The following is a 17,094-nucleotide window of genomic DNA, read 5'->3' on the forward strand; positions in this document are numbered from 1 at the left end:
AAAAAACTCATTACCAGTGCTATTTAAATTTTATTGGTTGCTACTGTGCTCAGTGTTTCAGAGGATGTCCACATGCTTTTTTTTGAGGGGGGGGGGTAGTTTTCAATTAAACAATAAAATGTCCCATCAATAAACTGAAACTCTTTACAAATAGCAAATGTGGAAAGGGATACTTTTTCCTTAGACTCTGTTTCAGGGCATCTGCCTTTTTCTTTTAGCAAAATTAGCCCTAAGGATAATGAAGACATCATCACACTTTTCAAAATGAAATTTAAAGCAATAGAGGATATCACGAAGGGAAAGGGAGTTAATTTTAATAAGAGAAAGGTAATAAAAAATCAAAATGAAATTGATATTTAAAGGGTAAATACCTTTACTATGTGATCCAAATATAAAAATTGTTATGATAAACACCTCTATGGAAAAAAAATGAGCAAACACAAAATGACAGTCTCTCGAAAAGGAAATAAAAATGGTTAATGAATATATGAAAAAGCCCAACTCAGTAAAATAAGAAATGCAATAAAAAATGACACTTTTTCTCCTAGTAGATTAAAAAATATGAGAACAGATAATATTCAGGGTTAGCAAGAGTGCAGAGAAATACACTCTGCTGTACACTGGTGGGAGGATAATTCAATAAAATGATTTTGAATCAGTAATTATCAATTATATAACAAAAAACTTAAAATTGTTCATATTATTTAGTTATATCTAGGTATTTCTCCTAAGCACTGAAATCAGAAATGAAGATGAGGGTATTTTTTTATGGAGATGATTATAGGGAAATATGTATCATAAAAACATGAAAATAGTATAATGTATAATAATATATAATATACCATAAGATAAAGCATATATTATGTTTCATAGTATAATATATAATAATAGTATAAAAGGTTAAATGAACAATGAAATAGCCATATGAATTCCAAAATTGATGTCACATTACATAAAAAAAATACACGAGATGTAGCATAATCAGATACATTTCAGTTGCACATACGTGAAGGAAATGTGCAAAAATATCAATAATAAGTTTCACTTGTGAAATTATGAAAGTGCTTATCTCTATTTTTATACTAAATTGTTTTCTATTTCAATATAAAATGACAAATATAGAAATCATAAAGGCTTACATTTTTAGGGGAGAGGAAAAGAAATTTCATTGTTAATATTTAAGTCTCCAGAGTGCAGAGAGCCTATGGAAATTTCTTAACTGCAGCAGTACAGTGTTGTTAGTTACAGCTTGTCTGATAACTGTAGGAAGTTATCAGATCTTCCAGTTACCAGGAAGATTCCTGCTAAACTCAGATCCTTCATTGACCAGAATTTCTGTCATCTATGATTCCATTCAAGTTTCTTTTAATTAAAATTCCTTTTACCAGACTTCCCTGGTGATGCAGTGGTTAAGAATCCTCCTGCCAATGCAGGGGACATGGGTTCGAGCCCTGGTCCAGGAAGATCCCACATGCCACGGAGCAACGAAACCCATGCGCTGCAACTACTGAGCCTGCACTCTAGAGACTGCGTGCCACAACTACTGAGCCCACACGCCACAACTACGGAAGCCCAGGTGCCTAGAGCCCATGCTCCACAACCACAACAAGAGAGAAGAGGAGCCCCCACTCGCCGCAAGTAGAGAAAGCTCGCGTGCAGCAACGAAGACCCAATGCAGCCAAAAAATAAAAATTTCTTTTATCATCTTTAGGCAAACAAAATTTTTGACTCCATTTTTATGGCAAATTCTCTATTTTCCTGAATCAACTTTTGACCTTCAACATGACATCATGCCACTAGATTCCATGAATTTGGTATACAGAAATGGTTTGTTATACAGAAATTACAGAGAAATAGATAACTAGAACAGAAATTGAGTGGTACTGTAACACAAACCTAAAACACACAGCATTAATTTTGAGACAAGGTGGCAGCTAGAGACCAGAAGGGCAGTGAGAAGAATCAGTGAAAACAGGAAAAACAGTAAAGAAATTGTTTTTGAGGACTGGAGAAAAGAGGACTCACAATAATTATTATTGGAACAATAAGCTTAACTATTGCCTGAAATAATTTTGAAGATAGAAAATATACCTATAAACTTGTGGATCTGGCTAAAGGGATATCCAAGCAAACAGTTGACAGTGTTATTTGTAATCTTTTAGCCATACATAACATGGTATTATAAGAGAGATGAGCTAAAGAAAGAACAATTCAGTTTTCAAGTAGAATTTAGAAGATATATTGCTAACTCAAGACTTTCTGGGTTGGAAAATAAAAGTTTCACATTTACAGCATCTCCAGCTGGCAAAAGATTTTCCAAGTTAAGACACTGTTTCAAGAAAAAGAACAGATTAAGGATTCTGTCTGCAAGACAAGGTCAAATCAAAGATGTAGCGCTAAGACACAGTGTTAAGACCTCAGAAAGATTTCGGAGATCCTCTCAATTATATAAAAGTTCTACATCTTAAATGTGTCCCACAGTATCCTAACTCTTATGTAACACTAGAGAGAGTGTCCTGTCTTGAAAACACAGGACACTGTCTCTAGTGGGTATGTATTTTATTGAAGAGGATTGATAGGGACAGAATAAAGGGACAAAGTAGGTGATTAAACAGTTAATCCCACTAGGGGATTTTAAGTAGAGAAAAGTAGAGAAAAAAAGTATGGGAGACCCCCATAAGTTAATGATCATTCAAGAAAGCAGGTTTGCTTAACCACAAAACCATGGAGGCTTGTTTAGCAACAAAACCATGCAACAGAAGCATGAGACATGCCCCCAAACAATAAACAATGATGGCATGAGACCCACATCCTGCCCAAGGAGCTTAGTAGGTTAATGGTTCCTAGGACACACTCCTCTGCACACACTAAAAACAAAAATATAAAGAAAAGGTCACATTATACTAAAACGTGAGATGATTTACCATTTTTAGCATATGTTGCCACCTTTTTTGCTCATTTCCATTGCACCACCGACAGTCCTGGCTTGACCAGGTAGGGACAAGAAAACTCCCCCACACAACATGGAGGAGGAGCTGATGATAGAAGCCTGCCATCTACTCAAGAATGAGGAAGAAGGTGGTCTTCTCTCCCTACCCACTTTTCCTTTGATTATAAAACTGTAGCCCAGTAAGTTCGCGGCATGGCACCCTCTCGCCCGCTTGCTTGTAAGCTTCACAAGTCTCCCATTCTAATAAATCACTTCTTATCTATCAATTTGCCCCTCGCTGAATTCTTTCTGCACTGAGGCATAAAGAACCAGAGCACCACGGAGCCGCCCTCCCTGCCCCACATAGAATGCCACCTAGTGGTTTCAGGATGGAATTATAATTTGGTACACAGAAATATCACACAAAAAAATTTAAGAGTTGTAGCAGCTTAAAATAAAAGTGGCGGAAAGAGTTCAACCAATAGCTTACAACACCATGCTCTATTTTAAATTGCCTATCAGGTATTTCTAGTATATACAGTTCAGTATTATTTTCAAATGATAATAAGCATAAAATTATTATAGCTAACATTTACTGAGCACTTTTTAAATACCAAGCATTGTGCCGAGATCATTTATAGAATATCCCACTTACTCCTCAAAAAAAAAACCAAAAAACCAAAAACAAACACAAAAAACCTTTTAAACTGTTCAAACATTTTGATCCACACCTAGATTTTCATTCCAGGAACTTTATCACAAAAAAGAGATGACATATTTATATGGTGATACTCAGAGCAACACTATTTATTAGAATAAAATCATGGAGAAGCCTCAAAGTCTAATGAAAGAGGAAAGTTAAATTGAGAATCTTTCACATGATGGCTTATAATATATCAATTGAAGCATATGAGTCACTATAACTATTGCTTTCATTTTTAATGTAAAAAACCTAAGGATTGGTCAGGTTATGCTGTCCAAAGTCACACAGAAATTGGTAGATGAAAGATTTCAATCCTGGAATTATGACTTCAGAAAACCCACTCCCAAGCACTGTACCACCTTCCTTATATTGGATCAAATTACAATTTATAAAAGAAAGTAAACACTACTATCATATCTTATGCATTGAGAAACTTCACTCTGCAACAGAACACATCCTACTTGTAATCTTGTGAAAAGTATTACAAGATTTACAGGGAAACACACCCTTAGAGGTGACATACACTCATTTCTGGGTATGTTCCCAGAGGAGAAGACTATGGGCTTCTGACTCAGCCTTAGCCAGACAGTGGATATCTTGATCCCAGCTGCCACCACATTGCCTGTTTCAGTGCCAATGAGCTTTATCTGGGTCCCAGATGACGGAGAGTGAACAGGTCATAGGAGGGCATCTTTTATGTTAAGGAGGCTTTCGTGAAACCCGAGAAGGCCTGCTGGTTTGTGTTGAATAAGGCAGATATTTAGCTACACTCTTATATAAATGCCTTTACCAAACTTTTGCTTTATAATTTAAAATAAATGTCTATAGATTTTTGCTTTGTCAAAAACAGACGAAATAGAAAAAAATGATGACACTAAAAAAAATCTACATTAATGAAGAGTTATAGCTGAGATCTGAGGCACATACAAGAGTAAAAGATCTTGTTATGGTTCCCATAGCAACTGCAACACAGTTGCATTTCACTTTTATGTTAAGTACGTTTAACTTGAGTGGGAATGCAAAATACTTCCTCTGAGCCAAAAAGAGAATTATGGAGAACACAGAGACCATGTTCCAGACTATTCTGGCTTTCAAGTATGTCAAATATTAACCCTAATATGTATTAACATTTTCCCATCAATACTATATGTTCATTTGTATTGATTTTAAACTACCTTTATTCAATTTATAAAATATAATTATCTAAAATGGGAAGAAGTCCCATTAAAATCTGTTAAATCAGAAACCATGACTTTACAATTCATACATATAGGGGCACTGTCCTGCTTGTAATTATAAGAGAATATTGGCTGAAAGTACAATCTATGAAAATACAATCTGATTCCATTCACTGCCAAGTGTTTTAAGCTTGACATTTTTAATTACTGTAGATATAATCTGAAACTATATAAACAAACACATGGTGCTTTAAGCAAAGGATATACATAAAAATTTTCAAGACATTTGTAGTTTGCATATTTTTCTCTATTTCAATAATGAAAAGCAGGGAGGGTACTTACTCCTGTTATGTAACGAGGTCTATATTGAATAGTTCCAAATAAACCAAGAATGACGATAATAATATGTACAAAATTTGCCAGGATAGGTGCCCACTGATATCCAAGGAAGTCAAATATTTGCCTCTCCAGCACACAAACCTAGAAGAGCAAAACAGGATATATAGATAAGCGCAGTGATGAGAGAAAATAAAGGATCACACCGACATCATAATTAGCAATTGTAACTGTGTTACCATATCTGGCATTTGTCTTTAACAGTGAGAAAGACATTTTTAGGTATATTTCAAAGGAAGACTATGGAAGCCGTGGATCCAGAGACAGGTACAATCCTTTCAGGGATGATTTTATGGAGGCATCAAGTAGTATTCGCAGGATGTCATCTGTGCAGTCACAGGATAAATTATATTGTCATATGCATTGTCAAACACTTGAAGTCATCAACCAGCAAGTTCGGGAAATGACGTCCACACCAAGGGCTTGTTGTTAGGATCTGGTCAAATGTCACTGTATAAGTTGGGAATAGAGCAAAGGGGGTTGATGGAGAGGAAAAAGAATTCTTCGGCAAGTCAAGAGACCAGATTCTGGATGTCGACCTGCCACTAGGCAGCTGTAGTGCCCCAGGTAAGTCATTTCCTTCCTCTGGGAGTCTGATTTGATTACTCATTTGTAAAATGTAAGACTTTGACTAATGTCTAGGGTCCTTCTAACTTTAATAGTACTAGATTATAAATCAAATGTGACTTTAAAAAAAATCATATCCAGTTACCTATAGTAACCAGGAAAAAGAAGGGCCCTGAAAGAAACTTAAAACAATTTTTTATTTTAAAAAATAAAAATAAAGCATCACTGTTATAAAAACAAGAAACTTAAGGCATTTGAAATTCTTCCATATTCATCTGTGTTTACAAGTTTACAATTAAGTCATATGTAAACAGTGGGGGAAAAAGAGCAAAACCAATCAAACAACCAACTCACCGACCAACCAAACAACACCCTGAGATTGGTCAGTAGTCCAGAAGTGCCACTTTATATTGACAAGTGAAACCTGAATAGCTGACAAGCCTCTCATCAGATCTAACAAAGCAAAAGGGAATGGTGTGAATTAAACGCAGCTTTATTTTTCCTGCCTGCCCTCAGGTGGAATGATAACAAACTGTCTGTTCCTAGTAAAGCATTGTAAAAGGACCTGATGTTAAGCACGGAGATTCAACAATTGTTTTTCAATTAACTTTTAAAGGAAAATGATTTTAAAACCCCTAAGTCACTAACTATGCTTTATCACTCTGCTTTAATGATATTTCTTTTCAGAAGGACACACTAACTCTTCAAACAGATGGTTTGCTTTTAAATTAAGTACCTGTAGCCTAGGTTTGAAGACTTCTTGAATGACCATTATTCCCACTGCAGTTCTTTAACTGACAGCACATTTTCTCATCAGGCATTGAAGGAGAAAATAAACTCATGACAACTGTTTGCATGACACCTCTATTTCCTAAGACACACCAGGTACCATGTTACGTTGTAACAGTAAGAGTCCAGCCTAAACAAATCTTAAGTTTCACTTAGTCCTGGCAGTGAATAAAAAAAAAAAAAAAAAAAAAAAAAAGAGAGGATCTAGGTCCAGGTCTGTTCTATGCTACATATTCTAAATCCAAAATACCCAACAGAGTCCCAACAGTGGAATTCAATATTCTGATTGATTAACAAACAGACTGTCATGGAATATGCACATAACCCAAGCCTCATAAACTTTGAACTGTCTCCTGATGAAACATTCCTTCAATTGTTATCATGCAGTCAACACTCCTTATAAAGGAGGCCCATTTGTGATGTTAAGCAATATTACGTATGCCTTGTTGGAATTCATCAACATTACCAAAAGATAAGTGGTTGTTCTCAGCATTGCTAATTGTCTATATAAAAGCTCCCTCTAACACAGAACTCTGTTATCTTTATCCTATGAATAAACAGTAAGTACAAATGTAAAACAGCAGCAAGAAGAATTTAAACTCTATAAATTTTGAGCATCATAACTGTGGGGACACAGCAGGGAAAAGGTATAGAGGATGAAGTGCAGCAGTCAAACAGTGGGAAATCCCTCAATAAATGCTCCAATTATGGAAGAAAAGAGCAAGTACCATCGTTAATTATAACAAATATATAGAGAATAATATACTAAGTCTGCAAGGCTAAAATGAAGTTGCATCAACATTTATCAGTCTTCTTTTATGACAGCACAAATGGTTTCATCAAACATTACTTATGAGGTTATGCAGACTGAACAATCTAATGTGCAGTTCTTTACTTATAGTATTTCTGCTTTTTCCTCCTCTTTTTGATGGGCTCCTTAGTCATCCTAAGTAGCTTTATCACAGGTTTTACTGCTTAGAGCTAGGGCTGAAGAATGGAAGATTTCAGTAAGTATAAAGGGAATTAACAATTTACAGAGTAGGTACAGTCTTTCCTAAGAACTCCTTCCAACAGGATGTATGTTAACTATGAAATCACTAGGAGGTTGTGGAGTTAGAGGAAAGAGAATGTTTTCTTTTTTAATTTAATTGAATTTTTAAAAATTAAAGTATAGTTGATTTACAATGTTGTGATAGTTTCAGGTATACAGCACGGTGATTCAGTTATACACACACACACACGCACACACACACAACACACATACACATACATATATATTCTTTTTCAGATTCTTTTCCCTTATAGGTTATTACAAAATAATGAGAATAATTCCCTGGCTATACCGTAGGTCCTTGTTGACTCTCTATTTTATATATAGTAGTGTGTCTATGTTAATCCCAATCTCCTAATTTATTCTCTCCCCTTTGATAACCATAAGTTTTTTTCTATGTCTGTGAGTCTCTTTCTGTTTTGTAAATAAGTTCATCTGTATCCTTTTTTTTTAGATTCCACATGTAAGTGATATCATATAATATTTGTCTTTCTCTGTCTGGCTTACTTCACTTAGTACGATAATCTCTGTGTCCATCCATGTTGCTGGACAGTATTTCATTCAATTGGTATTCATTTCAAATGGCAGTATTTCATTCTTTTTTATGGCTGAGTACTATTTGTTAAAACACTTACTACATGCCAGACTTTCATACTATTCCTTGGTCATATATCGCCTCATTGAATCTGCACAAAACCCAGAGAAGTAAATATTATTGTCTTATTTTTCAGACTAAGAAATCTAAGATGTAGTGTGGCTATGTGATTTTCTTGCAGTCTCAGAAGTGGTAAGTGGTCCAACAGGAATGTAGGCGTATGTGCATGCCCTGTGCTGTGTCCTTGCTTTAGAACTCTTGCCACATCTAGTCCAAAAAGAGAAAGCTTTCACAGATTTTGCTGGAGGCATAGGCCGGGTACAGGATATATGCTACATTTTTACCTTATTTATTGTAGAATAGTATAGAGAATCTCTTTGATCATACTTGTCACCTCATCACATTATATCATCACTGGTCAAGGCAGAGTTCCTTTTCGTTTTGTTTTGTTTATTTTCTTATTTGACTCCAACAACCCATGCTCTCAATGTTATTCCCCTATCACCCACTGGACTCTAATATACTTACTTTATGCCCTTTGAAACACCTGACATACAAATAGATGCATATAGCCTTGAAAAACATTACTGCTGTTGTTTGTGTGTGTGGCATTTTCACATAAAAGGTCTTAGGGAATAAGTCTCTTTCATGCTTGTCTATTTTGCTAATTTTACATAAATTTTTTTAATGTTTCTTATTTATTTATTTTCTTATTAGTCATCCATTTTATACACATCAGTGTATACATGTCAATCTCAATCGCCTAATATATCACACCACCACCACCACCCACACCTGCTTTCCCCCCTTGGTGTCCATACGTTTTTTCTCTACTTCTGTGTCTCAATTTCTACTCTGCAAACTGGTTCATCTGTACCATTATCTAGGTTCCACATATATGCCTTAATATGCAATATTTGTTTTTCTCTTTCTGACTTACTTCACTCTGTATGACAGTCTCTACAAGCATCCACGTCTCTACAAATGACCCAATTTCGTTACTTTTTATGGCTGAGTAATATTCCACTGTACATATGTACCACATCTTCTTTATCCATTCATCTGGCAATGGGCATTTAGGTTGCTTCCATGACCTGGCTATTGTAAATAGTGCTGCAATGAACATTGGGGTGAATGTGTCTTTTTGAATAATGGTTTTTTCTGGGTACATGCCCAGTAGTGGGATTGCTGGGTCATATGGTAATTCTATTTTTAGTTCCTTAAGGAACTTCCATACTGTTCTCCATAGTGGCTGTATCAATTTACATTCCCAACAACACCCTCTCCAGCATTTATTCCTTCTACATTTTCTGATGATGCCCGTTCTAACTGGTGTGAGGTGATACCTCACTGTAGTTTTGATTTGCATTTCTCTAATAATTAGTGATGTTGAGCAGCTTTTCATGTGCTACTTGGCCATCTGTATGTCCTCTTTGGAGAGATGTTTATTTAGGTCTTCTGCCCAATTTTGGATTGGGCTGTTTGTTTTTTTAATATTGAGCTGCATGAGCTGTTTATATATTATGGAGATTAATCCTTTGTTCAATGATTCATTTGCAAATATTTTCTCCCATTCTGAGGGTTGTCTTTTGGTCTTGTTTATGGTTTCCTTTGCTGTGCAAAAGCTTTGAAGTTACATTAGGTGCCATTTGTTTATTTTTGTTTTTATTTCCATTACTCTCGGAGGTGGATCAAAAAATATCTTGCTGTGATTTATATCAAAGAGTGTTCTTCCTAAGTTTTCCTCTAAGAGTTTGAAAGTGCTCAGTCTTGCATTTAGGTCTCTAATCCATTTTGAGTTTATTTTTGTGTATGGTGTTAGGGAGTGTTCTAATTTCATTCTTTTACATGTAGCTGTCCAGTTTTCCCAGCACCACTTATTGAAGAGACCATCTTTTCTCCATTGTATATCCTTGCCTCCTTTGTCATAGATTAGTTGACCAGAGGTGTGTGGGTTTATCTCTGGGCTTTCTATCTTGTTCCGTTGATCGATAGTTCTGTTTTTGTGCCAGTACCATATTGTCTTGATTACTGTAGCTTTGTAGTATAGTCTGAAGTCCGGGAGTCTGATTCCTCCAGCTCCGTTTCTTTCCCTCAAGACTGCTTTGGCTATTCGGGGTCTTTTGTGTCTCCATACAAATTTTAAGATTTTTTGTTCTAGTTCTGTAAAAATTGCCATTGGTAATTTGATAGGGATTGCATTGAATCTGTAGATTGCTTTGGGTAGTATAGTCATTTTCACAATATTGATTCTTCCAATTCAAGAACATGGTATATCTCTCCACCTGTTGGTATCATCTTTAATTTCTTTCATCAGTGTCTTACAGTTTTCTGCATACAGGTCTTTTGTCTCCCTAGGTAGGTTTATTCCTAGGTATTTTATTCTTTTTATTGCAATGGTAACTGGGAGTGTTTCCTTAATTTCTCTTTTATATTTTTCATCATTAGTGTATAGGAATGCAAGAGATTTCTGTGCATTAATTTTGTATCCTGCAACTTTACCAAATTCATTAATTAGCTCTAGTAGTTTTCTGGTGGTATCTTTAGGATTCTCTATGTATAGTATCATGTCATCTGCAAACAGTGATAGTTTTACTTCTTTTCCAATTTGTATTCCTTTTTCTTCTCTGATTGCTGTGGCTAGGACTTCCAAAACTATGTTGAATAATAGTGGTGAGAGTGGACATCCTTGTTTTGTTCCTGATCTTAGAGGAAATGGTGTCACTTTTTCACCATTTAGAATGATGTTTGCTGTAGGTTTGTTGTATATTGCCTTTATTATGTTGAAGTAGGTTCCCTCAATGCCCACTTTCTGGAGAGTTTTTATAATAAATGGGTGTTGAATTTTGTCAAAAGCTTTTTCTGCATCTATTGAGATGATCATATGGTTTTTCTCCTTCAATTTGTTAATATGGTGTATCACAATGATTGATTTGCATATATTGAAAAATCCTTACATCCCTGGGATAAATCCCACTTGATCATGCTGTACGATCCTTTTAATGTGTTGTTGGATTCTGTTTGCTAGTGTTTTGTTGAGGATTTTTGCATCTATATTCAACAGTAATATTGGTCTGTAATTTTCTTTTTTTGTAGTATCTTTGTCTGGTTTTGGTATCAGGGTGATGGTGGCCTCATAGAATGAATTTCGGAGTTTTCCTTCTTCTGCAATTTTTTGGAAGAGTTTGAGAAGGATAGGTGTTAGCTCTTCTCTAATGTTTGATAGAATTCACCTGTGAAGCCATCTGGTCCTGGACTTTTGTTTGTTGGAAGATTTTTAATCACAGTTTCAATTTCATTACTTGTGATTGGTCTGTTCATATTTTCTATTTCTTCCTGGTTCAGTCTTGGAAGGTTATACCTTTCTAAGAATTTGTCCATTTCTTCCAGGTTGTCCATTTTATTGGCGTACAGTTGCTTGCAGTAGTCTCTTAGGATCTTAGTATTTCTGTGGTGTATGTTTTAACTTCTCCTTTTTCATTTCTAACTTTATTGATTTGAGTCCTCTCCCTCTTTTCCTGATGAGTGTGGCTAAAGGTTTATCAATTTTGTTTATCTTCTCAAAGAACCTTCTTTTAGCTTTATTGATCTTTGCTATTGTTTTCTTTGTTTCTATTTCATCTATTTCTGCTCTGATTTTATGATTTCTTCCCTTCTGCTAACTTTGGGTTTTGTTTGTTCTTCTTCCTCTACTTCCTTTAGGTGTAATGTTAGATTGTTTATTTGAGATTTCTCTTGTTTCTTGAGGTAGACTTGTATAGCTATAAACTTCCTTCTTAGACTGCTTTTGCTACATCCCATAGGTTTTGGATCGTCGTGTTTTCATTGTCATTTGTCTCTAGGTATTTTTTGAGTTCCTCTTTGATTTCTTCAGTGATCTCTTGGTTATTTAGTAATGTATTGTTTAGCCTCCTTATATTTGTGTGTTTTACGTTTTTTCCCTGTAATTGATTTCTAATCTCATAGCGTTGTGGTCAGAAAAGATGCTTGATATGATTTCAATTTTCTTAAATTTACTAAGGCTCGATTTGTGACTCAAGATGTGATCTATCCTGGAGAATGTTCCATGCACACTTGAGAAGAAAGTATAATCTGCGGTTTTTGGATGGAATGTCCTATAAATATCAATTAAATCTATCTGGTCTATTGTATCATTTAAAGCTTGTGTTTCCTTATTAATTTTCTGTTTGGATGATCTGTCCAGTGGTGTAAGTGAGGTGTTAAAGTCCCCCACTATTATTGTGTTACTCTCGATTTCCTCTTTTAGAGCTGTTAGCAGTTGCCTTATGTATTGAGGTGCTCCTATGTTGGGTGCATATATATTTATAATTGTTATATCTTCTTCTTGAATTGATCCCTTCATCATTACATAGTGTCCTTCCTTGTCTCTTGTAACATTCTTTATTTTAAAGTCTATTTTATCTGATATGAGTATTGCTACTCCAGCTTTCTTTTGGTTTCCATTTGCATGGAATATCTTTTTCCATCCCCTCACTTTCAGTCTGTATGGGCCCTAAGTCTGAAGTGGGTCTCTTGTAGACAACATATAGATGGGTCTTGTTTTTGTATCCATTCAACAAGCCTGTGTCTTTTGGTTGGAGCATTTAATCCATTCACGTTTAAGGTAGTTATCAATATGTATGTTCCTGTGACCATTTTCTTAATTGTTTTGGGTTTGTTTTTGTAGGTCCTTTTCTTCTCTTTTGTTTCCCACTTAGAGAAGTTCCTTTAACATTTGTTATAGAGCTGGTTTGGTGGTGCTGAGTTCTCTTAGGTTTTGCTCGTCTCTAAAGGTTTTGATTTCTCCATCGAATCTGAATGAAAACCTTGCCAGGTAGAGTAATCTTGGTTGTAGTTTCTTTCCTTTCATCACTTCATCATGTCACTCCCTTCTGGCTTGTAGAGTTTCTGCTGAGAAATCAGCTGTTAACCTTATGGGAGTTCCCTTGTATGTTATTCATTGTTTTTCCCTTGTTGCTTTCAATAATTTTTCTTTGCCTTTAATTTTTGCCAATTTGATTACTATGTGTCTTGGCATGTTTCTCCTTGGGTTTATCCTGTATGGGACGCTCTGGGCTTCCTGGAGTTGGGTGGCTATTTCCTTTCCCATGTTAGGGAAATTTTCAACTATAATCTCTTCAAATATTTTCTCAGGTCCTTTCTCTCTCTCTCCTCCTTCTGGGACTCCTATAATGCGAAGTTTTTTGCATTTAATGTTGTCCGGGAGGTCCCTTAGGCTTTCTTCATTTCTTTTCATTCTTTTTTCTTTATTTTGTTCCGCAGCAGTGAAGTCCACCATTCTGTCTTCCAGGTCACTTATCCGTTCTTCTGCCTCAGTTATTCTGCTATTGACTCTTTCTGGTGTAGTTTTCATTTCAGTTAGTGTATTGTTCATCTCTCTATTGTTTGCTCTTTAATTCTTTTAGGTATTTGTTCAACATTTCTTGCATCTTCTTGATCTTTGCCTCCATTCTTTTCTGAGGTCCTGGATCACCTTCACTATCATTATTCTGAATTTTTTTTCTGGAAGATTGCCTATCTCCATTTCATTTAGTTTTTTTGCTGGGGTTTTATCTCGGTCCTTCATCTGGTACATAGCCCTCTGCCTTTTCATCTTGTCTATCTTTCTGTGAATGTGGTTTTTGTTCCACAGGCTGCAGGATTGTAGTTCTTCTTGCTTCTTGTGTCTAATTTTTACTAAATTTTGGTTCTTGGTTGTTTGGCTTCTGCACAGTAGCCATTATAAATGCATAACTTCTTGCTTTCCACAAAGAATTCTGTACCCTTTCACTACTATTTTTTATGAGGTTTTTAAAAAACATAAATAGTGGCTACTTTTTATCAACCATTTTAACTGTTATTTCTGCATCTGAGATCATCACTTTATTCTTTTCTTTTAGACTATTAATGTGTTTGATTATACTGACAATTTTTGTTAGGTTCAATTATCATTTTTTTTCCTGTGGAAATCTTTACTTGCAATGGAATATTATTTTTATCACATTTCCAGTTTGGGTCAAATACAATTTTATTTCAGAGTTTTGTATCTATAAACTGATGTATAATTCAATTTTCTTTTTCTCTCATTCTCTGACTCTGTTCTAAAGGTTGCACTGGCCTTTAAACCTAAGTAAGCCTCAATGTTTGTTTAGACCCTTAACGACCTTTGAAGAACAACCAGTTCTATTCTTTCCCCAAAAGCAACCTGTGTCAACTTAGGGAAACACATTTAGGTGCATAGATTTTCCTATATTGTTATGTAGGTGCCAGCATATAGGCATATATCTGGTGTGTGGTTGTGTGTGTGTGTGTGTGTGTATACATCCTTTTCACATCATTTTATCTACATAAATGGGATTGCAATGTAAATATGACTTTTCACCTTACACTTCTTACTTAGTAATGTGTCGTGGAGGTTTGTCTACATTAGCACATCCTGCTTTCATAGATCTATCTCATTATACCCTTAAACATTCCATTTTAATAGATATTTTATTCTATTTTAATAGATATAGACTTTTAACACACACAGGTGCATTAAACAACCTTGTATATGTGTGTTGATATATCCACAGGCTATATCTCTAAAACTGGAAATGCTGGGTCAAATTCTAGTCGTAAAATTTCAAATATTACAACAACTGTTATTAATTATTTTTTGGTATATATGTAGTACTGATAAGACATGAAAAATTACTTTTCTGTTTGCATTATTTTAAATGTGAATTCTAATAGAATTGTTAGTTCAGCCAAGTATGCTTAAGCTGAAAAGTTTTCAAAAACCTTTCTGATGCTTACAATTAAGTAAAATTTATCTTACTTTGAATGACAAGAAATGTTCATAAAAGTACTGGTGCAACGTCTTCATGATAAATAAATTAATTGACTTTTCAAACTGGAAGAGACTCATTCCACACCCATCAATTTACACCTGAGAAAACTGGGCCCCATTAAGTTAACAGTTTTTTAAACTAACCTTGACCTCTTAATAGGAGAATATTCAGTCTGAAATTTGCTTCGAATGTTTGCATGGCAAATAGAAATCTTCATATTTCTTTGGTAGCTACTGCCATTTAATTTTTTAGCAAGGAAATTGCATTTATGTGGATACATTAAAATATATTTTTTAAACACCCAAATTGTACATTTACAGCTAGTTGTTTTTGATTGATGGGGTGTGGAATTGGTTTCCTTAAGATATTGCATTTTGTTAATAACCTCAAAGACTTCTTAATGAATGTCTCCCTCATATTAGCATAATTTTCTTATGTACTTAAAATTTAACATGTGAGTTATACAAATAATACAAAATAAAACTTATATATGACCTCTGAGAGAAAAAAATAGGCTTTTTTGTATCATGGTAGATCATGAGTTCCTTGATTTTCAAAAAGTGTTGTTAAAGGCTAGAAACAACCAAATTAAATTGCTACTGCTAAACTGTAAATTGAAATTGCACTTATCTATGGGTACCCTTTTCTCCTCTCTGTACCCTCCCCCCTTTCAGTGTCTCCACTCCCCTTAAGGAACCTGAGGTTTCAGATCGGATCAAATCTCAAGTCTCTCAGAAAATAAACAAGGTAGACTCAGATTCAGATGTTACGTAGGTAGAATGCTTCCATTCAAAGTTCATTTGCAGTGTTAAAGACAAAAAGAAATGACAAAGTTGGTCAAAAGTTAGTAACATATAAATTGTGGAATTTCAGGAATCAATAAAAAAATGATTTGTATTTTAGTTGTTTGCAGGAGAAGATAACTTGTAAAATTACCTTTGTTTTAGCATAGGTAAAACGGGAAGGAAACGGGAGGGAAAATCAACATGAAAATTGAAACAGGCTTTAACAGTTCCCAGGATGGGTGCAAAGTTCTTATTTCATCCAAAAGGACCATGAAAGTTTAAACTTCCAAGCAGACATAGAGCAGAGCTGTTTGTCAGAATTTTCTCAACAGAAATTGCTGCTAATTCTTTTCCCTGTATTCCAGTAGAGTATGGCCAAATATTGTTCCCAGTTGTATCCCCTGTTTCCTGCCCCACAGAGAACATAAAACAACCCAGAAGGAAATGAGGAAACTGTTCTGATACTGTCTCCTTGATCCATATAGGACTCTGTTCCCTTCAGCAAGATGTTCCTGCCCTGAGATCTTGCCTTGGATTTATGTTTCTCCTGTGTCTGGCTCCCTGGGGCAGCATCTGCTGTGTCTTTGCTGTCTGCTTATTTTGGTAAAGCTGCTAATTCTGTCTGTGTTTATTCTGTCCCTTTGCTGGTTCTTGTCATGCTAGATCTCATCCACAATGTAGTTACTTACCCTCCCCTGAAGTCTCCTACAGTGAACTGTAATCTTGAGCATATTCTGTACTTAGCTGCTCCAGAATCAGACAAGTTGGTTTCTCTTATTTTAAGCCTATTCCCAGGAAAGCTGTAAAGACTAGAGGTATTGGGTCTTTATAACATTGCTGAGGTGCTGAAGTCATTGTGATATTGTCTAAAAATATCAATATCACGAAGCCAAACTTACGATTCATTATTCCCCCGTTTAAGGTTCTCTTGTGTTGTTCAAAATGGACAAGATAAGTGAGAACATATATGTCATCTTTTAAATATTATATGCAGGTGATATACTAGAGACAAGTTTCTTTCCTTTTACCATGTGACCACATTCATATAAACAATGAGGAGAACAAACTCAAAGTAGGGTCTGCAGTGATTACACATGTAAGATACAGACAAAACCAAGCACAGAGATTTACTTGAAGAGTTTTAGTTACTCTTAAGTAACTGGAATTATTCAAGTGTATGTGTATGTATATGTGTGTTTGCATGTGCATGTATATATATATATATATATATATATATATATATATATATGTACTGGTGTGTACATGTT

General features: G+C 35.1%; 1 protein-coding gene across 2 annotated transcripts in view; it reads right to left on the minus strand.

Moving 5' to 3' along the window:
• Positions 1-17,094, minus strand: part of NKAIN2 (sodium/potassium transporting ATPase interacting 2) — a gene marked incomplete at both ends in the record, with an annotated part of 967,614 nt that overhangs the window by 510,209 nt on the left and 440,311 nt on the right. For both annotated transcript variants that reach the window (XM_082855901.1, XM_082855900.1), the window contains one exon: positions 5,153-5,290. In XM_082855901.1, coding sequence (XP_082712027.1) covers positions 5,153-5,290 — 138 coding nt within the window. The remainder of the gene's footprint in view (positions 1-5,152; positions 5,291-17,094) is intronic.

The sequence above is a fragment of the Leucopleurus acutus genome (genome assembly GCF_964270905.1).
Source record: "Leucopleurus acutus genome assembly, chromosome: 15".
Lineage (NCBI taxonomy): Eukaryota > Metazoa > Chordata > Mammalia > Artiodactyla > Delphinidae > Leucopleurus > Leucopleurus acutus.